This window comes from Ciconia boyciana, chromosome 1 (genome assembly GCF_034638445.1).
Source record: "Ciconia boyciana chromosome 1, ASM3463844v1, whole genome shotgun sequence".
In the NCBI taxonomy this organism is placed as follows: domain Eukaryota; kingdom Metazoa; phylum Chordata; class Aves; order Ciconiiformes; family Ciconiidae; genus Ciconia; species Ciconia boyciana.
In genome coordinates, this window is record NC_132934.1 from 150,562,095 (window position 1) to 150,588,935 (window position 26,841).

General features: G+C 37.0%; 1 protein-coding gene across 2 annotated transcripts in view; it reads right to left on the bottom strand.

Moving 5' to 3' along the window:
* Positions 1–3,069: 3,069 nt before the first annotated feature.
* The window catches only part of TGFBRAP1 (transforming growth factor beta receptor associated protein 1), a 37,708-nt gene continuing 13,936 nt past the window's right edge, over positions 3,070–26,841 (bottom strand). For both annotated transcript variants that reach the window (XM_072849769.1, XM_072849768.1), the window contains exons 3-12: positions 25,546–25,740; positions 24,394–24,548; positions 18,598–18,680; positions 12,072–12,413; positions 10,665–10,722; positions 9,172–9,315; positions 7,978–8,124; positions 6,197–6,356; positions 4,133–4,566; positions 3,070–3,260 (exon numbers count right to left, since the gene is read on the bottom strand). In XM_072849769.1, the coding sequence (XP_072705870.1) occupies positions 3,072–3,260; positions 4,133–4,566; positions 6,197–6,356; positions 7,978–8,124; positions 9,172–9,315; positions 10,665–10,722; positions 12,072–12,413; positions 18,598–18,680; positions 24,394–24,548; positions 25,546–25,740 (1,907 nt within the window). In that variant the 3' untranslated portion in view covers positions 3,070–3,071. The remainder of the gene's footprint in view (positions 3,261–4,132; positions 4,567–6,196; positions 6,357–7,977; positions 8,125–9,171; positions 9,316–10,664; positions 10,723–12,071; positions 12,414–18,597; positions 18,681–24,393; positions 24,549–25,545; positions 25,741–26,841) is intronic.

The window sequence follows — 26,841 nt, forward strand, 5'->3', positions numbered from 1 at the left end:
AGAGATGAACACAAATAATTTAGCAAAAGCTAAATCAAGAAAAAATAATCTGACAGAATCTCATCTCTCCAAGGGCAGGTCTAAGACACCACATTCCCTAACTGGAGAGAAAAAGATTGCATCAAGCTTAAACTCCCAGAACCCATTTGATTTCTAAACTAGAAGGATGGTCAAAGAAATATTCCTCTTTCCTGCCTCTCCTCCTTCGCGTATCCAGTCAGCAATTAATAGCCAGATTACCATTCATTCCCTCCTTGCTGCTGCAGCCACACCAGAAGAACTTACCCCAGTAGCAACGCTGTCCCAGGACTTCGGGTACAAAACCAAGAATGAGCAAACCGACAGTGCCAAAATAAAAGGAGAAATGAACTCAGGTTCTCCACTGTGAAGTTCTCTTACCCAAGGGGTGTTGTAGTTGACCTACCCAAGGGAATCCGAGGGCCTTTCATAAATTTCCTGGTGATAAAGTACACAATACCACGCACCACTCTGACATAGGCTGCCATCTCCTCTGGTTGAGCATTATGCCAATTGCTCAAGCGCTGTACGCACACTGGAAGAGCATCCTCCACCTGCCACCTCCCTGCTGAGCTCTTGCTCTACCTCAGCCTCACATTGGTTTTTTTGCTTTTTCTTTTTGTTACTGTAAGACTTCCACATTAATTCATCCAAAGGAGTTCTAGTACAAAAATTTAACAAAGAAACAGGTAACAGTGTATGAATCAAATGTCAATATTTTTCCAGACCACGTTTTGGGGGGGCTAAAAGAATTAGATCCCCCAACTTAAATATTAATCATCCTTTTGGTCATCTGTGATTGCAAATATGCCACCTTGCATTACTCTGATTTCTGTATTTGTTCTGTATGTACAATTATTGTTACTGCTGCATTTTAGCCAAAGTAAAAATCTGAAAAAATATCAAATATTAATAAAGAATTGTTTGATCTTTTACAGCCATACCTTTTCATGCAATAACAATTAAGAACTTTCTTGTGGTGTGGAAATGATATGATCTCTATTCCATTGCAACACTAGTTGACAAGACTAAGTTCATCGCTACCTAGTGGCTAGAATTAGTCTTAATCACAGAGAGTGATATTTGTTTTAGTACCTCCTTATTAGATAGGAGCAAAGCACACTGAGGATGCTTGCAGCAAAAGAAAGTCTTTATGAATTGCATGCTACTGTACGCAAAAGGCTTATCAGACCTTTGTAAAATCAATTGCTCTCTATCAGCAAGTATTTTGAGGACAGGGGACTACAAATTTGTCTGTCATCACTGCCAGTTGTATACACAATGTTTGAAAACCACGAATACAAGATACAGAAGAATCTGCTCATACCAGCGCAACACAAGAGAATCACTCATGCCAGAATGAAGTCAGAAATGCCCACCTTTGTCTTTTTCGAAGGTGCCTTTCACTATACGTGGCTTACATGTCTTAGTAGGAAGCACTACAAAATTCCTTACTTGGATTTAATTTATTTTTTAAAAACCCAACACAACAGCTATACTTTTCTAATTTCAAACTCAGGAAAGAGAAAGATCCAAAGATTTTGCTTCAAAGACAAAGAAATGGCTATTTTTTTTCCCCTGGATGTAGTCTGGTTGCCGCTTCCTGGAGGCAGCACAATGCTTACAAGGCTGTTTCATAAGCCAACCTTTCCATAACAGGAGACCCCTGCAGAGACTGCATCTAGAAGATACCATGCAGATATCCCATTTTGCTGAAAGTCTGATTTGGAACACCGAAACAGTGAGCAACCATACTAACTCAATTGCATGCTGGTCAGTAAGGTGGGATTTATTAGAGCTTTACAGAATTAAAAGAAATGCTTTGACTTTGAAATACTTAACTTTTATTTAAACTCATCATTTTTTAACATCTCTTGTGGGAAGCTGATTGCTTTAAAATGGTTAAATAGCAATGTGAATACTTATCAGGGCAGTTAAGTAAAGGGTTTTTGTTGTTATCTGAAAAACCTTAGTTTACAGAATGTTTTGTAGAATATAACAAATCCAGTACCCCTGTAGTGCACTTTGTAGATTTCTTCCCAATTATACCTTCTTTCCTTGATTTTGATTGCACGTCGTCCACAAGTACTAAAACCTATTCTTGTGGAGTTCCAATCTGCCTAAGTTATGTTATAGCAAACATTTAGCACAACCTGTACACTTATGTATCAGCTACATCTTTATCCTCCAAAGAAACTCCAGAATGATATAAGATCAATTTATTCAACTGTATGTACAGTATATTTGCATATTAATAAATAAATCAATATTAAAGTTAAGGTCTCTTCCCCCATATAAAAGTGACTACAGTCTGACCAGACAATCCAACTTCGTTCTTTTTTCTTCCAAGCACAGCTGTGTGACTGAGGCGATCAGTTTCCACTCAAATCACTACAGTAACTGTAGGAGTAGAAACCTAATGGACCAGTGCTTACCTTTAAATTCTATATAGCGGGGAGTGGGTGTATGGGGAGTACTAAAAAGTGCATCAAAAGCCAACAATTTGTAGAGCAAAAATCAAGTTCATAATGTGATCCTGGGGAAGAGAAGTCAGCCCAAAAGAGGACATGCTGCAGCAAACATTATAACCAATGCACATTTTTGTCTTGATAGTAAGCTGCATGATGCCAGTCTTGTCACGTAATGTTCCAAGAATTCCAACTCCAATAGATGCAATCTCCACCTCTACAAATTTATCAACACCATATTCAGTGCAAAGTGACATTTCTTAAAATAACCGTTTGCCTTATCTCCATAACATTCATCCTTACTGTGAAGAAAAGGCTCATTTTCTTTAATTGTTTATTACTATATACAGAAGAGCCTATATTTGCACCTCTCCATTTCTGGTAGTGAATTTTCTTTTCTATCTACATTCATTAGAAATCAAAAAGATAAGTGGCGATATTTCATATTTACTAAAAGTCTTCCCGTTAACCCAAAGACTAGCTGTTCATCTTGATTTATACCTAAAGTAGCTGCACTTTGTTCTTTTTTCCAGCCCACTTTCAGTGGGGTATAAGTCATGGGAACCTGTGGGACTGGAACATATTTCAAGTCTGATTGCTGGAGCTGGAAGAGTGATGAGTCACGTTTAAATTCAGATGTCTGCTTGCAGCACAGTGTGTGTGGACCATACCCCCATTTGGGTATCTTACAAATACAGGCTCGCAGAAAGGATTTTGGCACACCTGACAGATCTTTTTGTCCGAAAGAAGAATTGGGGTTCCTTTTTGTTTAACCTAAAGAGAGGGGAAAAAAATCCAAACATGAATCTGGCAAGAAAGGAAGGGAAATTGAGGCATATAATTCCAACTGTACCAAGTGGACAAACCTGGTCAATGATAGAGGTAGTAAGAAAAGACAGCTTGAACCATTTAACTTGAATTCCATTTCCACATTCATACTCATTTTCATGCTTCCTCTTAAGTACTGGGTTTTTTCCTTCTTTTTTTTTTTTTCCTTTTTTGTTTAATAAAGAAAAACACTCACACATTTAATGCAACTGAAAACCCAATGCAGCTTCCTAAACAAGGTCACAGGACAAAGCCAGAGAAAACTGAGCACTGATGCATTTTTATTCCAGGCCGATTCTGCTGGATATACTGTTGTTAGAACTAAACAGATTTAAGACTCTACTGGGAGCTTTAAGCAACACAGCTCTAGCCAGGAATAGAAGAAAGCTTCACAAGTGAATTTACCACTAACAAAAGCTACTAACAAGCTTCAATTAATACTAAGTGCTGGGTAAACTTTTTTGCAAATTATGACAGGTCTCAATCCTAGTGAAAAAACGCTAACTCACATTTGTTAAAGTTTCTGCAAGAACTTTGTTAACCTGTAAATCCCAGATTCATTTTCATTCAGCCCAGAAGTTCAAAGTGATTCCTATTTCAAGGCGCCCACCTTCCCTTTTGTTTTACAGAGAAAGCATAAAATTAAGTTTGAATCTAGTCGTTATGGCAAAAAAATAATAAATGCAGCAAGTAAAACTGCCAAGGACACGAAGACAACTTAGTCCTAATTCTTCAAACTTCTGCTGATTATTACATGTCAAAGGACTTAACTGTAAAGCTTCAAAGTGCCTCTATTCAAAAAAAACAACACAACCTACCTTCTCGTGTTTGTAGATTAAGTTTTCAGCTTGTGCTAACCCAAGTGCAGTCCGAGTCATTCTTTGTGTATGAATGCTTTGCCTCACTGCTCCAGCCAGGAATGGGGAGAGGAGCTGCACTGACCAGCTGTCAGGCACCAGCTGCAAAACTAGAGCTGCATCAAATTCAGCAGCGTGGTTATTCAAGAGATCCACAGCAGCCATGACTAGTGCACAATCCGAAGTGCCTGGATTTAGATACACTGACAGCAGCATATGGAAAAGCCTCCGTCTGTACTGCACGTCTCTGTTCTCAGAGTTCCACATACAGTATTCTTCAGCAGCACGGAAGTCCTTTAACTTGTGGACAAGGATATGCAAAGCCTTCTCATGTTCTTCTAGCTTTCCATATAAAATTGCACCTTCCATATGAAGGTCTGTGCCCTGAATTTTGTCTGTTAAATGAGAAACAAGGCAATATTTGCTCAGTGGAGAAGGCAACTACTCCCTCTCCCAGAGTCAATGCAAACAAGCCCACAGAACTCAACTGCTGCTAGTTTTGCAGGGGTGCTGGCAGCTATAAAGGACAGGTATTTAGTACAAGAATACCTAGATGTATGGAAACACATCTCTAACAAAAGAGCACCACAAAATATGAGAAAAAGAAATTACTAAACAGGTTATAAAACCAATGTCACTGACATCTTCTAAATTCTAGCATGTCAGTCTTGCACATTTCCGCACACACTACCATGTATGATAAACTGTAAGATGAAGCTGCAATATTTTTAACCTCTGCTTCTCCCAAAATTATAGAGAATTACAGAATAGTTTAAAGGCCATAAAAGACAATAAAGATCAAACAGTACTTCCCTTTAAGAAAAGGACACTACAAACCCTTAATCCAGTCTGACAGTTAGTTAAAGTCTCAGCGACAGGCAGAGGGAATGGCAAGTTCATCTGGCATTTCAAGACAAAGTAGAAAATCCTCTACTTATTGTAAAGGTGATAAAGATTTGGCATAGGCCTCTGTAAAAGGTATGGAAAGAAAATGTTTTTCTCCCCAAAATATTTGGGTTATCAAGGAGGAAAACAGTAGCATGCCTTGATCTCACCTTCATGTAAGATAAGAATTGTCATGTAAGAAGTCCTGTGTTTTGGAGTACATGGATTTCAAGAGAATAATCTATCTTGTAACTCTTGTCCTTAAAAATTTGTTTAAAAATTAAAAGATGAAAGAGAGCGAGAGTTTCAATGACTGTGTTATACTTGTACATTATCTGTCATATAATGTTTTGCTGACTGGAAAGGCAAGGGGACATTAAATGGTAAATTATTTTAGTTGCTACTCAGCTATTTTTAGTTCTACATCCACTAGATTTTTCCACTGAATTTCAGAAAAACATGTCACATCTTTCATTACAATAACAAGTCATTTCCCTTTCATCCACTGTTGCAGTTAAGCAGTCTGTTCCAGTGGATGAAACATTAAAAATTAGCCATTATAAGCAGTGGCCAAGGAAAAAATTGAGCTAAACTGTTGCCTGCCTTATACCAACAGTTAGACACATGTTGCGCTTTTCACTCAAAAAGATGCTCACATTTTTGTTTAGCATGAACCCCAGTTTTCAGGGTGAGAGTGGGTTATGGACAACAAACAAGTCCTTGGTAATCAGATTCCTCAAAGCTTCACTTCAGTTCACTGAGAAACAGACTGCCTAACAAATAAACTTGTAAGTCTTACATTGCAAAAGATTGTCACAAGTTACATGTTCATCATTAAGAAACTGATTAAAATTAAGAAGATGATTGTACGAAGATATTTTTCCTAGCTAGTTATGGTATTCTGTCTTTGGTGCAGTGGCAAACATACCATTGTACCTCACGAGCTATGGGAGCTCAAAGACAACACTAACAGATATGCTTTCTAAATTAACTTGTGTCTGTTAGAAATACAGATGGTAAGCCTATCAACCAAATACACCTAGAAACCTCAGCTCTTTCAGTTTTCTATCCTTGAGGACTTTATTTTGTTTCCTGCTAGAACTGACATATAGCGTTTATAATAGACAACATGCATCTTACCCAAAATAAAGTGAATTCTATAAAGATCAGATTTCTGAAGAAGACTGCGTAGTTTAAACAGCAGTTCAGTTGTTTCTGTACAATTATCTGTGGTCACAGATTTTAGCTGAAGTATTGCCTCCAAGTACAAGACAGCTAGATGAGTATGGTACTTTTCTTTCTACAGATGAAAAGAACAATGTTAGCTCAGTTTACAAAAGACAACCCCTTCTCCCCATCAATAACAGTGACAAATATTTACATAATTACATAGAAATGTGTTTTAATTCATTTAATTCAAATTAATGAGAAAGTCTTTTGTTCATGCAGACAGACAACTTATTCAGACCAGCTTCACAAAATACACTATACCTATACTATGGGATTCTCTATTTCATTAACACCTATATTTCCAAAATGTAGATATGAAACACCTTATTCCTAAACCCTTCTTCACCTTAAATAAACAAGCTCTATAAATAGCTTTCCTTGTGCAAAAATTATTTCCTTTCAAAAGTTCACCTAATGAAAGCCAATGCAGTAAAGAAGATCTCTCTCCTTTGAGTACAAGTATGATTTCTACTGTGTCTTCTCCTTTTGTTTCCCTTGTAAAACGAGTAATTTTCATCTAATTAATTCTTCCTCATATTCAGGTATGTTCTTTGACCTTTTCTATTTCTGCAGTAAAATTTGAGAAAGCCACCAGAGGTAGACAAGTGCTCTAAAGGCACAGTGCTTTTTTGTTATTCACTACCCAATATTCATCAAAACAAGTTGATGATTTGACTGACTGAAACGTTCTCACTAAAGCATTCACAATAATCTGGTACTTTCTAAAGACCAAATCAATGTATAACCCAGCCTTTACTAGCACGTAGAGTAATTACTATAATATTTAATTATATTTAATTATACATTATTTTTAATACAAATATTCTACAAGGCACTATGTTTAACTCAAAAAGTTTGTTTGAAAATATTCATGACATCAGAAACTAGTACATTCATCCGTCAAGGTGCTACACACCTTGACGTATTTGCAAGAGCGACAGAGGGAAACCATTGATCTAGCATGTGTATTTGAAGAATGTAAATTAGTGAACTGGTCAGCAGTTCTGCTGAGTTCTTCCAATGTTAATTTCCTTGCTTTATTTGCAGGTTAAAGTAACTTCTCCTGTGCTTAAAATGTTTCATATCCAAGTACCACAATGTTTGGCTGCTTCTGTATTGTGCTTAAAAACCCAAAGGTAGAACACGCTGTCACTTACAACTTGTGAACACATCTTTTGGACATTCAACATCCAGAGTGGTTTGGAATTCTACAGTGAGAGGTGCATGGTTTAAATCTATCATTAATTGCTCAAATCTCTCTAGAAGGACAGAATAAACACACCTACCTGTAAAACGCTGAATTAACAATTTTAGTATATTGCTGCCACAGTGCAATAGGATTAGCAGTTGCTCAACCATTTTTCTATGATCTTTCCAGATGGAGGTTTGAGCCTCATTAGTGAAACAGAAAAGTATGCAACGATCAGATGTAAAAAAAAATAATCCAACCCTCTGAGGGGAGGTAAAAGCAACTGTCTTGCCATCATGAAAGTTGAAAAGTTAAAAATAATGCAGATATCTGCTCCTCATCTTCTACTTTAATCTTAAAATCACTCCTTCAGTACTCCGAGTACATCTGAAAGCGTTCAAATTATGCTTATTTCTTCTAGACTTTGGCTTTTTTCAGAGTTGTTAATCCTAGTCTGCATTCTGAATCCTATGCCTATTTTTAGTATTCTTGTAGGACTCACCTCTATTTTTCTTTCCAATACTAGATGTTCTAGATATTTAACACGTGCTTTAGGATATTTGTTAAGGCAACTGATTATATCATCTGGATTAATGTTGTTTTTCTCCTGTTCTTCCAAAGGCCTTTTAGTGAAAATCTGTACGCCAACCTAGAAAGAGTTAATTGCATTTAGGAACTCACTGGCAGTGGCAACCATTTTATTTGAAATATTTAATAGCACTATCAGATTAGTTAGTACATTATTCAGGAAGATAGACAACACAAAACCCTGCTCAACACCACCAAGATTACACTAGTCTGTGCTTATCGTGATCTCACTTACTCCTATCTCCATTACCTCAATTCGTAGTCTATACATTGTCCAGCCTATAAACCTTGTTTTGGGCACAAACTCCACCAGCCACAAAAAGTATTGAACAGATCTGCATAATAGCAGAACAAGAGACTTCAGCCTTTGCAGCAAGAAAGTGTAAGTTAGAGACCAGAATGTTTATAGCCTTATCAAATGTGATGATATACACAGAGCAAGACACTTCTATAATGACTGAAACAAAAGTTTAGAAATCTGTCATTGCATGTTATAACTGAGCTTTAAATTAATACAAATTAGGCAGTGACAAGTTCCAACAGCACAGACTGTCTGATACAGCATCAAGCATCTCATTTAACAGCACACCACACTAATGGATATTACAAAATTATTTTTTAAATTTTGGTGGATTAAGTTAATTCTTGTAGCAATGAGGTTTTGTCTTGAATGAAGGCTATTTATTCCACATCCTAGTGTACACAGATATCACCCGTCCCTGGAATCCTTTAAAAAAAGAAACAGCAGCAACAGTTAACCTGTTAGGTGATTTTTTTTTTTTTTTTTTTAAGATCTGAAAATTATCTTGCTTAATATAAAGAAAAACAGAAGACATGCTATATCTTTCATTGTACAGAATGACCTAAACTTCGTTTTCAGAAGAAAAAGAGGCAGTTACCACTAGCACTTGTTAACAGAGGAACTTAGAATAATTGAGAAACCTGAAAGTTTTTTTTCTGTTGATCACTATTTAACTGGCATTAAATATTCTGCAAAAATGGTCCAATTAGCTGTCAAGATGGAACAAGGTTAATGAACACCCAAACACCACTGCAGGAAAATACTTTATATTTATGATGTTTTGTGAAAAGTACACCAATCACAAACCTCTTCATTTTTTTGTAAAACCCATTCAGAGTATTTCCACACTAGATCTTGGTCTGAGCAGAACGTAAGGAAGTCTACTATATATTCATAAAGATCTGAACGTGTAGAATCTTGAATGTCTCCATCAACTATTTTCACCCATAACTGCAACAAAAACACACACAGATTAAAGTGCTTAAAGCATGTACTAGCTCTTCCAACTCAAAATTTATGTGAGCTACTACAACACTTAGTATCAGCTATTAGTACTTGTGCAATTAGAAAGAGCTCCTAGGAACAAGAATTGCAAGGGACCTCACTGATCACTAAATTTATGCCTCCTCTCCATCACAGGCTTTTCTTGCACCTGCCATATTCAACTAATTCAGACCCCACATCATGTGGGTTCTCATTCTGAGAGTGATTGGCTGAATACTTCAGGAGGAGGTATTCTAATCAAAGAAAGCTTTTGATAAAAGTCCTTTTCTCCAATGCATGGTATACTTTTCATGTGTTCTGTGTGTGCAAGACTAAAAGCAAATGATACAAACAATTTAAAAGAAAACCTGTTTTTCTGCTCTTCTTTCATTTTGACTGAAGAACTTTAAGTACCATGTGAGATTATTTTTATACATGTTATAACTGGAATTAAAAGGTGCCACATCTAGCAGACCAGTTTAGCAATAAACCTTGTTCCTTGAAACACAAAGAAAAATATCTTGCGTATGACAAAGGTGCATACTGTTTTTGCTGTCCTTACTGGTTTTCTGCTTGGGAAATTACTATTTATATAACTGACTTGAATGCATTTGACAGTGTTACTGTGATTAACCAACTCAAAAAGCCACACAGTAAGGCAAAGTACTGAAGGTACTGGATATGGTCTGAGACATACATGCTATTTATTGATCAAGAACATATTAATTTTTCTAGATGAAGCTTTGCAGACAGGAATAACAAAATTATCTAGACTGCAGTCTACAGACCACTGCTAATCTTAGTGACATCAGAAGGACGGGGTCCCCAAAGGGATTACTAACCCAACTGAAAGCCACAGATCTTGCAGAATGTGTTCACTGTCCATCATCAGATAAGAAGATAAACTCAGTTGCTGTCAGTGTCTGCCATGATATTACAATACTGCTTTGCTGTGTGTATACAGACTAATCAGCACATGATATGTTCCTGAAGTCCCTCAAACACCTTTTTAAGTGATCTCTTGATTATTTTAGCACTTCTGTCCATCTTTTAAGAGTACAAACATATGTTCTGGTATGCACAGTTTTGCTTAAAAAAATAGCATACAAGCATCTAAATAGCTATCATCTTCCGTAAGCTCTTCAGGTTTTTCACATCTAGCGCATTAATTTATTCAAGGAAGTCTTAGCATAAGTTTCTCATATATACACATCACTACTTTTCAAACAGATAAATTAGTACCTCAGATTTTTATCTCAGAGGTAAACTGGTATTTTGGAATGGTTTACAGATGATGCTAAAAGCTTTATTCTAACCTGAAGTGCTGCAGCATCCTGACCATTGTAGTGATAAAGGAGACCAAGGGCAAAATACCTGTATAGAAAGAAAAAATAATATTAAAATCGCTAGATCTTTCCTACCAATTTCATTACAGTTTGATTAGCACAGAATATAACAAATAATCGCTTACAGTGACATATACATGGCCATGTTTACACTTGAACAAGTGTCTGTAGGCTCTTTTTCAGAATCAAAGGAGAGAAGTTCTGTCCTAGAAATGTGTCTGTGTCTCTCCTGTCTCTAAGGCAGTTTCTAGTTACTAGCTCCAACTTAAACAAAGTATGTGTCAAATTAGAGATGATGCCCATGCCGTCCTTTGAATTTTATATACAGACTTAACACACAGCTCCAAATCATAAATATTCCTCCAACAGTTAATTAGGTGTCATTACATCAAATTTTTATGCTTTTACTTAAGACTCCATTTTACTATCAGAAATATTTTTTTCTTTACTGCAGCATGAAATCAAGTCAGGCAAGGAAGAGCTTTGTACAGTGCCATTACAGAGGTTTTTTTGTGTACTGTAATAAAAATACAGCTAAAGTTCTGTAATGGCTGTTCTCATGGAACGATGTTCTACCATTCACATTTGCAAAAGTTTGCCATGCAAACCATACTTACCAAGAGGATTTAACAAAACACCTGAAATAAATGAAACTAACCTAAATCTAACCACAATTAAAGACTCCTCCTCACCGCTGTAGTTGCTACTACTGCACCACACAGTTTAAAGAAATTAAATCCAAGACAGAGACACTACCTACAACTGGAGTTTGAATTTTACACATTTACTATCTAGTGTTTCCTGCTTACAGACAGTCAATTCTCCACCTGCTGGCATTTCCAATTTGAAGTCATTTGCAGTCATCTTAAGCAACCTCCTTTTGGTGAATCAGTGGGAGCACAGAAAATACGCAATTCAAAAGTAAGATCTCTTTCCCTGAATAAGCAACTACAATTTTAAGCCACTAGCTGGTTAATAGCTTCTACCTAAGGTAGTGCATGCTTTAACGCATCTTTTCATTCTGTCTGAGTACCACTACTGCGTCCATTCAACTCTCACTGTCACAAGGGCAAACAAATTGCCTTTTTTTTTTCCCTCCAAATTTGTACCAATCCTTTATTTGTGTTGGACATAGAAACTTTCAGGGAGAACTCTGTATTTACCAGCATAAGACAGAATGCATTTCCTTTACCTCAGACTGTCAATTAATACCTTTTCACCAACATTTTAAAATGCTGACAAGTCAGGCCAAGTTGTCTTTTGGACCTGAAAGCACAGAAACTACAAGGATTTGAACACATTGCTCTAGAAGCCAATAGCATTTACGACAATTTTCCCTCTGGTCTCAAAGGTGTGATACTCAAAAAATCCACTCACTTTTTGTGTTTTTCCAGCCAGGCAGCACTATCTGTTAAAAGACAAAAGTTCTCTGAAACTAGCAGATCCAGCAGGCTTTCATGATTTGCCTCTGCATATAGCTTGAGTAAAGCTGTGTCAATATCTTCCTTGTAGCCATTTGCAACCTCAGAGCTGCGGACTTCATTCAAGTAACTCATGAGGAATCGTTTGCATTTTGTCATCTTCTCCTGGTCCCCTTGGGTCAGCTGGTTTAGGTCCGCGTACTCATGCAGAGGGGGATGAGACCGTATAAATGAAGAGGAAGTAGGCAACAGGAAGGGGTAGAGAGAGATCAGCTCCCGGACGTCAAGCTGGCCGCTTCTGCAATTACAGTGTCAAACTAGATGAAGCAAAAAGAAAGAAAAAGTATACATAGGCACAAAAAAATAACATACTAGGAATGTGTGCTCACATATGCTTAGAGTCAGGACACTAACAGGTTGTCAGTTTCTGAAAGTTATTGCCTTCTATGCTGAAGAGAATATATTCAGAACAAATTTGGAATTTCTTTTGCTATTTCTATCCAAACTTGTTTATCATTCTTTTTCCTCCTCTAGCCATTGAAAGAATTAGGAGCCTGACCAGCCTTTTGCTTTTGACATCCCACAGCTGTTCTGTGGCATATACAAAAATCAGCTGAATAGCCTTAGTGCAGTTCCTAGGACTGTCCTAGACTTCATCCATACATTATGGGAGCTAGTCTGATGGAGGCAAAAAAAAATAAAATAAAATTGAGAGAGTGAGCCCTTTCAGGCAATCCACAAAGACTGTGCAAGTGTAATTCTGCAGAAAACAGCAACTTCCTGTAGAAAATGAAAGCTTTCAGAACACGTGTTTGGATGATGAAAACATTTTTCCCAACCCTGAAATGCACCAGATTCCTCCTCCAGCTCACTTCTTAATGAGGTTCTGAAAACAAACCATGGACACTGATTATGCATCCGTCTAACCAATAAGTAGCAGTCCATTGTACTGGCATAGGTCTTGAGTGTACATCTATGTCAGATACTATGGAGTGGCTTTTCGACTTCGCATGTGAAGGGCATCTATGCTTTATCCAGGAGCAAACTGTAACATAGATATCCTACACAAAACATTTTTCTTTCAGCCTAGATTGAAGAAATTCCTCAAGCATCTGAAGAATGCATGTTGTGACAGAAGAATAAAATGAGAAGTTTTTTCCACACATGGCAAACTCCTCCCCAATTTTCACAGCTAGAATGACTCCTCTCCCCAGGCCTTGCTTTAGAAGAACAGCAAGAAATCAGGATTTATCTTTTATTTCACTGTCAAAGTCATTATTCAGAATTCTTCTTTCAAGATAAGCATTCCTGAAATGCAGGAGCTACTGTTGCTAGAAAAAAAAAAATCAACATGAACTGACAGTTCTCTAAAAGAAACCCTGGTTAGTTACTATTTTGATCCAAATAAAACTTTTAAAAGATAGTTCTTATCTCTCCGGTATCAGCAACCTCAAAAAGACTTTCCATTCACAACCTTGATTGGAAAGAATTCCAAAAAGAAACAAGTTAGAACCATGGAAGTAGACGAAGCAGCAGATTTCTGCAGGCAATAAAGTGTGAAAGATCCTCACAAGCAGGCTCATCATCCCTTCCCTACTGTTGTAAAGTAACTAAAGCAGTGGGGCATGCCCCGAGTCGTTCACTTCTTGCCAGAGACAGAGTTCCAAAACCATCCAGGACATATGAACTAGTAGGAAGCATCACCATGGCAACACCGATTTAGAACTTTTAAAAAAGGAAATACCGTCCTTTGGCTGCAAAAATCTAGACCAGAAGAATGAAATTCTGGGAGACAGCAGCAACAGCAAATTTAAAAGCAGCAAGTATCCTGTTCCAGAACCTAGTGACTGCGAAGCATGGGAACAGCAACACAAACAATAAAGGACCACAACAGAGAAAAATCTGAACATGGGAAGCCTTCCCATGAGAAGTTTGAATAGCAAGTTTTTCTGATTTGTACACAGAGTTCCTCCTGCCTAAAAAAAGCACCTCTACGCTAGAAAGGCCAGCCTCTAACCAAGAGTAAAGTGTTCATATCTACTTTGCAGATTTCTGCACTTGAAATGTCCTTTTAATCCCCCTTTTCAAACTTGATATTTGGTTTTGAAGTTCTTAGATCTACATTATGATGGAACTCACAAGTAGATGAGGACTTTTTTTTAAGAGGCAGAATAACCAAGTAGCAAGTTCTGTCAGTGGTGTGACCTGATGGTTCAAAGAGCATTTGCACTTTCAGTATGAACTCGTTACAGTAATCAAACTGCAGCTTTGGCTAGTCCAACTACTTGTTAAAGTTTAAGACCTCAGGACCACCAGATAAAATACATTACATGAGATGTATTACACCAGAAAATTACCCCTATTTAAAGAAAGATTCCCCCCCTGGCCAAGGTTCTTCACCGATTTGTTTTAGAACAAAAGTTAACCCATAACTTGAGTAACATCAACAGGCTACTCAAAATTAGTGCAGAAGCAAGGAGTCTTGACAAATCCGCAGAAATTAAAGTATAAACATTGGTTCCCTTGCTGGCTATGCTGTCAAGTATTTGTAGATGGCCTAAGTTTGAAATGAAGACTATGACCATGGAGACTGATGAAAAAGTTAAAAATGCTATATTTAACATGCCACTTTTAGTAAGTTTTAAAACATTTTCCTACTTCTGCAGTAGCTTCTACATCCTTTCATCTTACCATCCAACTTTTCCTAGATGAGGAAGTAGTCAGCTACTTCACCTCTGAACTTCACAGATTCTGGTCTTAATGACCATCCGCTTCCACAAGGAGAATCAAAACCATCTTCCAACTCAGGCTAGCCCAAACCCTGGGCTGTGAATCACCAGTGGTTCTCTCAGCAGGTCTGACTCAAGCTCACGTTGTAGTTTTGCTCTCCCCACGGCAATGGTAATCAGCAGTCAAGCAGCCTCCTTCAAAGCACAGTACCATCCACAACAAACTTTTTCAGAAAAATACCAAATACTAAACAAAGACCCCACCTGCATAAATGGTTAACATTAATCTCAAGGCTTAGGGCTTCTGGGATCTGTGGATGTCTTGGGGCTCTTTCCACCACATTTGGAGGAAAAAGTTTAGGAGCAGCTACAAAGGACCTCATCTCTCTTGAAAAACAGATTTGCGTCTTCAGCTTCTAGCATCTCAGGTTTAGCAAAATATAGCTAGCAACTTATCACAACATAGAAAACAGGCTCTTAAGAGAAGTTAAGCTGTCGATGTTAAGAGGCAGCTTCCCTTCGAGTAATTCTGCATTAGGTCTTTTTGGGTTTCATATATACAAACAATGCAACAGGCAGAATCTACAAGTTTTCAGGAAACTTAGGTCTAAATTCAGACCCTTAAATTTACAGATATCAGAGATGTCAAAGAAGCCTACATGATTCAGCTGTTTTGCCTAGATCCCACTGGCTGTAATAGAAGCTTATATTCTTTAATCATGTTTAAGATGCAAATCTCACACTGAGTCCTACTTCTTATGTCTCCAGGTATAAGTAGCAGCAATTTTTAACCTTTCCAGTGTAGGAGAGACTTTAGCTGTAAGTCTCTCTATAGCCTTTCCCAGGTGAGACAACACTGTGAAAAGAGTTAATGTTTTTATTTGTTAAAAAGAGCAACAAAGTTCAGAAAAGTTCCAGTATGTGGCATGTCAGATTGTAAGCAACATCTAACCAGTGAAAGGACATAACCAAACACACTGGAGAAAAATGGTTTCACTGTGACAGCTACCAACATCCGAGCAAGACATTTAGGATTCAGCAAATGGCCTGCTAAACATTGCTGTTTGGTCTAACTGCATGAGAGCCTCCAACGATAGCAACATGAAATAGCAAAAAATAATATATAAATCACAACTATATAACACAGTCAATCGTAATTCTGTTATTGCTTATAACAGAATTTGTCAGACCAAAGAAGCCCTGCTGTGACAGCTCACTCAGCTTAAGGTTAACAGATCCAGCTGAAGAAAGTTCTCCTCCCTTTGTTGAACTACTTGAGTTTCAATAAAGCTACCACTTCCTTCCTTTTTTCAACCTTCTTCAGTATTCAGAAGTATCAGCATAACCAAAAGGAGGAACTTAGCAGGAAAGTATACCTCTTAAAAGTTTCGGTATTTAAGAATATAAAGTTAAATATAAGATATAGCTGTATCTTGACAAGGTTATCCAAGAAGGATTATTAATGCAAGAAAATTAGACCTTTAGTCCAATATAATAATTTCCCCTGCTAGCCTGTAACTGACAGATATTTTCTGAGGAGTGAGACAATCTCACTTCATATTTGGCCAGAAGTAGGCCCATGTCACATCAAGTTTTCTTGGACGTACTGCTGCCACTGTGTTTCACTGCTAAATCCATCTTTTCTCAGATAGGTATCAAGTTTCCCTTTGGCATTTTAAGACTGAAGTTATTTCTGACTAACACTAGCTTGAAACACCTGCAGAGCAACATATGGGGATGGGAGGAAGTGCTTGCATAGACTGCCATTATCTTTCCCATTTTTCCTCTGAGCATCAGTAAGTCTAAAATGAACAAGACTGAGTATATATCAGGGCATAACCAGATATTACTCGAACTGTGTATGTTCACCAGGGCTGAAAATCAGGGAACCTGGATTCCCTAAGGAGTTTTTCAAAGTTAACAAAATACTCTGAAATTAGTATATACTCTTATGGTGGCCATAAGAAAAGCACAGAAAACTTATCTTTGCCTTCTTCCCCCCAGCAGACTTCAGCAATTCATGAACAGTTGCTCTGCTTTGGAGTTGCGACTTTTAGAGGAAGAGAACACCCTCAGACGCCGACTCAGCTCCAAAATTCATGCCTGGACAGCACATTTGCTTGTGAAGCATGTTTCTTTCTATGGAGGAGCTCTCACGATCCTGTTCATTAAAGCTCATTTGTCAGATGGACTGCTAGTTGGATGGAGGCTGCATAACTTATCTTGGCTACTTCCACAAGGTGCTGGAGCTCCCCGCAGGATATACTTCCCCCTTTTCACTGCTTTTAAAAGATCCTCAGGCCACTACCAGCAAGGCGGGGCCAACAGATTAGACCCCACAGGGAATTACTGCCAGACAAGGTGGAATAAAGTGATAGAAAAAAAGTTGAAGTGTCAGCCATAGTAAAGACAGCTGCAGAGCTATGCAAGTCTGGCCACCTAACCACACCTAGACAATGAAGACACTTTATAGCCACTACAACCTCAACAAGCAATTTTACCAAAGCTGGCCACACTGAAGAAAAAAAAAAAGATAAAAAGTCCATTGGAAAGCCACATGGAAGGGCTTTGTGGGAATGCTATAAAGGATCCCTAACTATGTACGGCTTGTACTTCTACTTCAGACACACAACACAGCAGCGATTCAGCCTAGTGTCTGCAAGATTACAGGGAGGAGGAAGACTGCAAGTTGCTCACTAATGCCAAAAATTACAAGGTGATACAGAAAGCGGTTGTGGCCAAAACAAATTGTCACTAAATGCTGTTCAGGCCTTTCCTGTCATTCCATGATCTTCACTCAGTGTACACTACCCATTCAAACCCAGTGTCTCCCATTATCCTGGTGAGCAGGAAGCAAAATGAAGTCCCTCATCAGTAGTAACATTCCCCAAAGCCTTACTTTCCTTGATACATTTCCATAAACCCAAGGACAACTTTTTTCCTATACTGTACACACAATGTACAGCAAATTGTCTAACCTTAATCCTATTCCATAGACTCTACACTGATTTAAAGTGAATTTCAGGAGATAACAAGGAGAGTTATTTTATGTGGTCAGCATGGATTACACTAACTCTGGACAGTGCTCCATCACAGAATGAGGCACGGCTAGCAGAAATGAAATTATCAGGTAAAATAAAGATAACAAGCAGCATTTTTTGAATGAAAGTGGAGTACAAAGGTCAATTTGTAAACAAGTGGCTGCTGAAACAGCTAAATCAGGAAGGCTAGTACAGACTTCAAGAACAAATAATCTGTCTCCTGGAAAAAGCCTAGCAGAACAAGTGTTAAAACAAATTCAGTATCAGCATCCTCAAAAAAATTAGTGCAATTATATAAAGTCAATAATATTTAAATTGTAACTTTTTGTTATAAGTTTGTTTTTCTAAAAAAAAAAAAAAAAAAAAAAAAAAAGAACCAGGCAATGTTCGTGCTGTAAATCACAGCACAGGCTCAATAAAGCCTTGACCTTCATGAGCATAAAGTAAAAAAAACTACACATATATAACACTCAGGTTACAATCTTAATACTACTGTATGTTAGCACACAAAAAAATCAGTTGCATTAACTCTTCAGTTATAAAGTTGTTTCAATGTTACTGTTTTTACCCCCAACAAAATAATTTTATCATAGTGAACTCACATCTACATCAGAAAACATTGAAGCGACTAAGTTTTTAAAACCAAGAACACTAACTCCTTATTTAAAGAAGATAAATTGATAAATTAATAAATTTTGTGTCACACAATTACCTGAAGAGTTCTTTTGCTTCAAGGAACTGAAGCTGTGCAAACTGTATAAAACCTGCTTGCTGCAGGATTCGTTTGTACATTACCTATGAAAGAGAAGGGGGAAAAAAGGTTTATTATATTTGTGAGGAGTTATTTATGTAGTGCTAGTCACTACTGCAATAACTACCTGCCAAAAACACTGAACACATGATTTTCAACCAGACCTGTCAAGTTATATGCAAAATTAAGCCTTGATCCTCCACATTTTAAATTGTATGTACCTGAATATACTGAATCCGCTGCCCAGACCCAGTTTCTTACACAAAAGTGTGTGAATACAACACTGTTCATGAGTACTTACTAAAAGCAAAGTCAACACACAGCAAGTTTAAGTTTTCTTATTCAAATAATGACTTATCTGATATAAGTCTGACTTGCCTCTAATTTTGGTCGTGGTATTTGCAAACGTAAAAGCCAATGGTAATCTTTGAAGTTCCCAATGATTCAGCAGGCACAAAAAAAGATTTAAACTCAAGGGTGGTCCCACTTGACCGCACAGAGGCAACTTTCTCCCTGTCTCACCTCACTTCTGCAGCAACCTTCCTGGTGATTCTCACAGTCTCATCCCCAGCTGATGACCATATTTCTGACTTTCTGCCAGTTTGCCAGTGTGGGGTGGTTTTTTTGTTTTTGTTTGTTTGTTTGTTTGTTTTTAAATAAAAATATTTCCAGAGGAGTTCAACTTATCCAATATGCAGTACATTATGCAATGTACATAAAAATATGGCTAAAAAGAGGAGCACAAGCAAACCATACAAAAAGCCATGTGTTATGAAGTTTTACTGTTAAGGTCATGCCTAGACAGAAAAAAGTTTACAAGAAGTTCACTAGAAAAAGAACACAAAACTTACTTTAAATGCTAGGTATTTATTTAATCTGAATAATCAATTAGTTACCACAAGATTAAATGAAACCCTCATGCCCAGAATACTTCCTACGGCAAAAGACAATTACTAAAAGCAAGGAACCTAAATTGTGCTCTGCAAAGCATCCACCATTTGTGACAACACTGGTATTTGGAAATACACCTAGCTACATCCACATGCCCTCAGTTCTTCCCTTCAACTTTCTCATTAATATACAGCTTTCTAACATTTAGCAGTGTAAACGAATGCTGTTATTAATAACAGACTCCCATTTTCAATGAAAATCCCTAAAGAAACTGCAATACATTAGCAACGTATTCCAGGCAGGAATTGCTAGAGTGTCAGGCCTCAAGTAGGGTAGACTGATATTATAATTGGTGATTTTTCACCTTGATTAAAGAGTGTGGATTTACCAAGAGAAAAGCTTGGCTTAAGTCCATTTAGTCTGTGCGTGCTTTACGAATAAGGAAATACTTAATCTTGATCATTAGCAAGCCATTAAAACCTATCCCAGTGTGGGGGATAGAAGGGGAAACAGAGGGAAATGCTATCTGGCACACCTTTTCAGACAAACATTAACAATATAAAAATAAACAAACAATACTTCATGACATCTTTATATTAGTGTAACTATGCTTTAAATCCAAGTGTACTAAGTAAAAATACAGTTAACTAAAGCTAAAAGGGAATTTAATTACAGTAATAAAAGTAAAACTACCTCAGGTGATTAATTCACAAAATATCCAAAATGTTTTGGATTTATGACTGTGTTATTACATCAATAAATGGTAATCTGTGAACTGATGAATACCCATCTGGTCACATTCTTAAGGATGCTGGTAAAGGATTTAAATCTGCAACTATCAGCATCTTGTGGCACCAGAAAAACTTCAGAATCTGGCATCAGACTTTCCAGGGAGGGTTGAAGTACAAACGTTTCTCACCCTGCTAACCAGTGTCAAAAATAGTTTGGTGGTTTTTTTTTTTTAAGTCTGTTTTCAATCTTTGCAATGGAGTGACTACTAATATTTACAAATTTACTGAATTAGGATATTGGAATTAAGTTTGAATTGATCTAAGACACTGAAAATACTGCTTTAATTGTACAGTTTAGTCTGTACAGCAATCTTTTCAACTAGAAGAAGTTGAAAAGAGCTCATTGACAGTGTAAATACAGGCCCAAGGAATCAGTTTTAAATTTGAACTGATTAAATGGTATTCACTTTCATTTAAATGTTGCCATATCTTCACTTGTCCCTTAAAGCCACACAACAAAAAAAGCTGTAGAATGTCTACAGACAGACGCTTTCCCAACTTTTTAAAGATGCAGTGATGGGATAGGCAGTACCTAGGTTGATTTTTAGCCAACAAGATAAACACTAGACATTAAGATGTTCTGTGGTAAAGATTAGAGAAGCAACAGATCAGACTGACTGTGGAAAATTCCATATTCTCTTTCTCACAGGTTTTTAAAAATGGGCTAGACCTATATGCCAACCACATACAGTTAACTTTTGTTTATGATAGAAAAAACATCTTGAGTTCTTCCCAACCCATTTGCCAGAATACCACAATAGGCTTATTTTAAAAAGGTATAAGTTACACCCAGTCAAAATTCAACACATTGTTTATTCCCCTATCATTTCTGAAGAACCACCATAGGACTTGAAATTCTTTAGGAACATTCTATATTGTTGACTGAATTCACATTAAAAAAATAGCTACAAAAACATGAAGTAAAATTTGTATTGATTCGTATCTGAAAAAGCACTAGAAAACAGAAAGATGACTGCTGAAGCTGCGATAGCTATAGTGAAGCCTTAATTCTCCCAACTGCTAGAAAAATCCTTTCTAAAATGGTCAGAATTACCAACTAGATTGCCAAAAAGATTTTTTGTAGAAAGTCACTTCGGCTTTTGGTCAGGTTTGGGTGCAGTCAATATGTTTTTTGAAACTAAAAAGAAATTAAAAAAAAAAAGAGATACCTATGCAAGATGTGTGTCAATCTAACCAAGGTCTTCACTACCATCAACCATGATTTCTGCAAACTTCAGCTGTCCTGAAAAATTAATAAGTAGTATTCAGTCATTTCATGGTAGCATGGTAGAAAGGCCTTTGTATTCTTCTACCAAAAGTGATATCCAGCAAAGCCACCACTTTGCAAGACTTTTGCTTAGCATTTTTTACCTCAGTAACTCTTGATGCTCAAAACCAAAGGAATTTTCATCTAATATGGCAGAGACAAATTTGCAGTCTGCAGGGACCATGGGTTAAATAACAGGTTAGAGCTACTAATGCATGACCTGCTTCTTTCCAATAACTAAATATTGGTTGTACAAATAATTCTGAGAGTACAGTGCTTTACTGTTTCAATCCCACTATCATTCTGCATTACCAGCATATATATTTATGCTGATATAATACTGCTGATATAAGGAGAGAGAGCATGCACCTGTGTATACATGCAACGACAATACGATATTGAACTGTAGGAAAAAACCCCATGTCGTCAAGAACTGTCCTACAATGACTGAGTTCACGTCATATGTATATGGTAACAGCCATTGCAAACTGCAGAAATTAAAGCAGCATGTGGAAAAGGGGACACTATGCTACATGTACCAGACCAATTACTATCACTCTTCTGTATGGATAAATTATAGTGGCTGGATCAAGTGCCTTAATGCCAAACCTATGCATTCCTTCCCACTGCTCGTATAAAATGGCAAAATAAGGCCTTGAAAGTGTCAGCCACTCAGGAACAAGTAAAGCTTGCAAAACAGATATCCAGAGATATCCATTAAAAGATACCTATTATCTATCTAATATCTATTAATCCGAAGATCCCTCTTAGACAGGAGTTAGAAAGGAGTGACTGTGATCAGTTAAAGTATGCCAAAGAAATGTTGGCAAGAGACATATGTAAGGCATGTAATTTAGTTGAACTCCATCAGGTTTATATTATGTGAGATTACAGTAAAAGAAAGTCTGATGTGCTGGTAACAAACCTGTAATGACAGCATTAAGTATCAGAAGCACGTTGGAAAGTAAGCTCAACATGTTACATTTCCAACTACAGATAAGCTCTGAAAAAATTGGACTAATGTCTCAACAACTAAGCCAAGTCAAGTCATTTTAATATGAGTCAGTGGGAGACTCCATCAATTTAAGCTGGTTAATATCAGTTTGCAAATACAGCCCAGAACTAGAACAGGCTGTTTTGCTTGCAAGTGATATGTGTTTTCTGTTTTTCAGCTGTAGCATTGACTCAAAGTAACTGAACACCCTTAAAAGCACGTTAAGTTAGAAAGAACTTAAAATATTCTTGGAAACAGTAATTTCAGGAAGACATTGTGCACATAACATACATGTGAACAGAAAGTAACTTATCCTAAAGACAGAAAAATCCTAAATGCAAGAAAACTTAGGAGGAATAAGATTCTACATCATGTATTTTAGATACTGAATTGCAGTTCATCCTGTGGCAAAATACAGAAAGACATCTCCCACACTAAATCTACATAAACTGGAAAGAAATAATTGGAGAATTAGAGGTCATCATACATAGAAGACATTGATTAGATCATGCATCCTGTCCTGACAGCAGGATTTTAGTTTGCTTCTTTAAACAGATTGGAAAGGAAAAGTTAGAAGTGAAGATGAAAAGCAAAACATGCTGGAAACCAAACTCTGTATTTGCCTAAACACTTTTCAGCTTCAAGTACTTCCAGATAGTTGTACCTTAGCAAAATGATGGAAACACTTTTATGGCCAAGCTTTTTACTTCCAGCAGCTTCCCAGCTGTTCATTCAGAGGACTTAAGGATCAAAATGAAAGCTGATACAAATCTCATTTAATTTAATGACTGCTTTTCAAGGGCCTTGACCAAAATTTAGATGACAAGGAATTAGAAACTTATTGAAATTAAAAAAAAATAAGTAAATCCTGACAGCCTGAATCATTTTAGACCACTGCAATTCTGTAATTTCCACAGTCATGTTCCAAACTTTACATCTTCCTAAACAAACCAAAAGTAATGCAATAGATACAATTTTAATGGCAACAAAATGCTCCAAAGTATATTAAAAAAACAATCCCAGATCATCTGCAGGTTACAGATCAAATTTTGCTTTTACAAAAGGAAAGAAACCAAGTCAAATATTCATTCACACTTGAAGAGTAGAGATTTCATGCTACTTTTTCCAAGTTTCAGTCTCTAAATGACAAACAGGAACAAATACAGTAGAATATGTATTGTAATATAAACCAGAGGTAGAAGGAAATGAGTACAAATATCTAATCAACAGTCTAATCAAAGAGTTACTAAGATACTTTGCCACACAAAGATCTTAAATACTCAGTAACACACCAGTACAAGCACTACTTGTATGAGTTCGGAAGTAGGATGTATTTGCTTTAGATTTCCCATCATTTAACTTTGAAGTTGTATTACTGTGGAGTTTAGGATATGGTGAGAATGTCAAATAAAAAAATTAAAACCTAAAAATTCCAAATTGAAATAAAGTATACTTTTTTAAACAACAATAGCAAGTAATAACTGAACCTAGCACTAAGGAAGCATTGCAGTAGATCTTCTATCACTGATCTTTTGGTTTTGTTTTCAATTTTTTCAAGGTACACACTTGAAAAAAAAAAAACACACCACCAAAAATCGAGCAGAACAACAGCATTCAACCCTGCCAATGTCACAGCCTTTACAAGCACAAGCCAATTCAGCAGCATGTCTATTTCCTCAGGCTGAAACAATAAAAGGTATTAGATTTCTCTTCAATGTAAATTCATCCCCCACCGTCTCTAGTCACTTGACCATTGGTATACATGGCCCCACTATGAAATTTATATTTTCATGAAAATTAAAGGAAGGACAGACCTGAAATTTCTCTTTCGGAATATTCCTTCGAGCTCCTTTTGCTAGAACAAGGGCTTCTTCCACTCTGTGGCTAGCTAGAAGATCCTGAATCTGTTTTTCCAAAGGTAGCGGCACCAAGATATACACACCCTTATTAGTAGCAACAATCACTTTTCCTGGACAGAGCAGACAGACATATTCAGTTTTCATTCTCTTACAGAAAAACCACATTTCAGAAATAAGCTTTAAGATTTACTATTTAAGATACAAGAACCTAAACAGTGTTAAAGTTCCAAAACTCATCTTTATTGTTACCATATTTACCAGATAGTATAGTATACCTGTAAATTGCACCTCAAAAATACAGAGATAATGGTAACTTTATTTATTTACAGCAGATTTTGTTCTACTCTGAGTAACTGAAACTAGCTACAATCTCTCATGATGAGCCTAAGCTGTAAAGGCCACCACTGAAACTATTGCCCAGATTCTAGAGAATAGGGACTTTTAACTGCCAGATATTTCCACAGGCTTACATTAGAAAATTGTAAGCTGTACATCAAAGGTAGCAAGTAACATACAGTTCATAGTGCTAGAGTTTGTAGCTCTCCTGGAAGAAGAAAAAAAAAAAAAAAAAGGCAATGCAAAGTATTCCACAGTTCAGAGTTTTTAATTGAAGAACAGATCAAAAGAAATTTTTGTATTTTTTGTTTAACAATTCTTTCTGAAATATCCCCTTTTAAACCTCTTACACTGATATTTTAGACAGGAATACAAAAGAACCATTTTTAAGATGTTAGAACTTTGTCGGGATAGCCAATGGACAAATACCTGTAGCTCACAATTATTGACTCGTAGCATTAAATTAACATTGCTCCTTTGAAAGAGATAATTAAGTTACAAGAAAAAGCTCTAACCTCACAGACTCCTACCTGACAATTAACTTGACAATTAGAGCACATTTAATGAGCATACGTTTTGTTAGAAGCGGGGAATTTTGGATGACTAAAGTTTTCCTATCATAGTCTGCAGGAATCTAATCAGAAAAGCATTTGCAACAGAAGTTTCAACAGTTAACATGCTTGCTGCATATTTTAAAAAAACTGAAGTGAGTGTGCCCACAGCAGTGGTTGTTCTAGAATTACCAATGCAAAAAAGTGTCCTTTTTAATACCTTCAAAGTCCTGTAGAATGTGACCTTCTTTAAAAGGCAGTGTTTGCTTTTGCTGCTGGTCCAGCATGCTGTGCACTGTAATGAACTCATCATCAAGAGCAACCACATAAGGAAAGCACAAAGCTGCTCCAATCACGTTCTCTGACCAATGGACAGGGGCACGCTGTGAAATGCCGTCTACAGTTGCAAACATGCCTACAAAAAGGGAAAAACAAAGCCTGAGGCTCATGCTAGTTGAAGACTGTTGTTTTCCCAAAACGAAGCATGGGTATCAAGGTACAGAAATAAAAAGTTTCAGAAGAACAGATGCACTATCAGGTGGCATGACAGCAGCGCATCACACCTCCCTGGACCTTACAGACCTGTTGGTTAGTTCAGTTCAAATTTTTTTTTTCTTTCTCCTTCACCACAGAAACAGACAACACCAGAAACTGAAAAGAGAGGAATACCGAAAGAAACTAGCAAGAATTATTCAAGTTTAGTAAGTTTCAGATGTTTTAAATACCAATTATGCCATGTGGTTTGAATTCATTTCAAAACACTAACATTTAGTGAGACCCAGCATTCAAACAATACTGCCTTAGTAGGAGCCGCAGACCTGCACTACCTGACCTACCTGGCAATACAGGCATATTTGTTCCTTGTAGTGTCAAATGTCTAAAGAGCATTTTAGTCAACAGACAATCATCTACTTACACTTTTTCACTTTTGCTATAGCAAAATTTTCACAGAATGAGGGTCTGGCTCCTTGGGACAAGTCACTTCCTGTGAGGCATCTGTGTTTTCAATCATTTGAAAAAAAATGCAGAGGCTGTGTATAAAGCATATTTTCCCAAAAGCCAAGCACAGAGTAAAGACTTTTTTTTTTTTTACTATCCCAATGATACTTCCTATGCTGCCTTCAAAATAACCATATTAAATCTTCAGTTAATTTGTGTTTTTCTTTGCCACTATCTTTCCTCCTGTCTATTCTGTCTTCCTTCTTTCTCCCAGCTTAATAGAAGCTTGACTTGCTCTTGGACCACATGCCACTGGTTCTATTTATGCTACTTGGTATTCCCCAATTCTTCCTGAGACATTAATTGAAGAAAAACTCCAGTCAAAGTTTTCAGACCTTGTTCAGTAACCCTTTGTCAGCTGAGCCATACTGGAGCACTATGTAAACTTCTGTTCTAAACATTAATGCATTCCCCTTAAAACCAGCATTCTCATGCCATTAAAAAGACACGCTCATGAAAATTGTTCTTTGGCAGTAATGAGTCACTTGACACTGAGCTCTAAAGGACAGAGGAGATT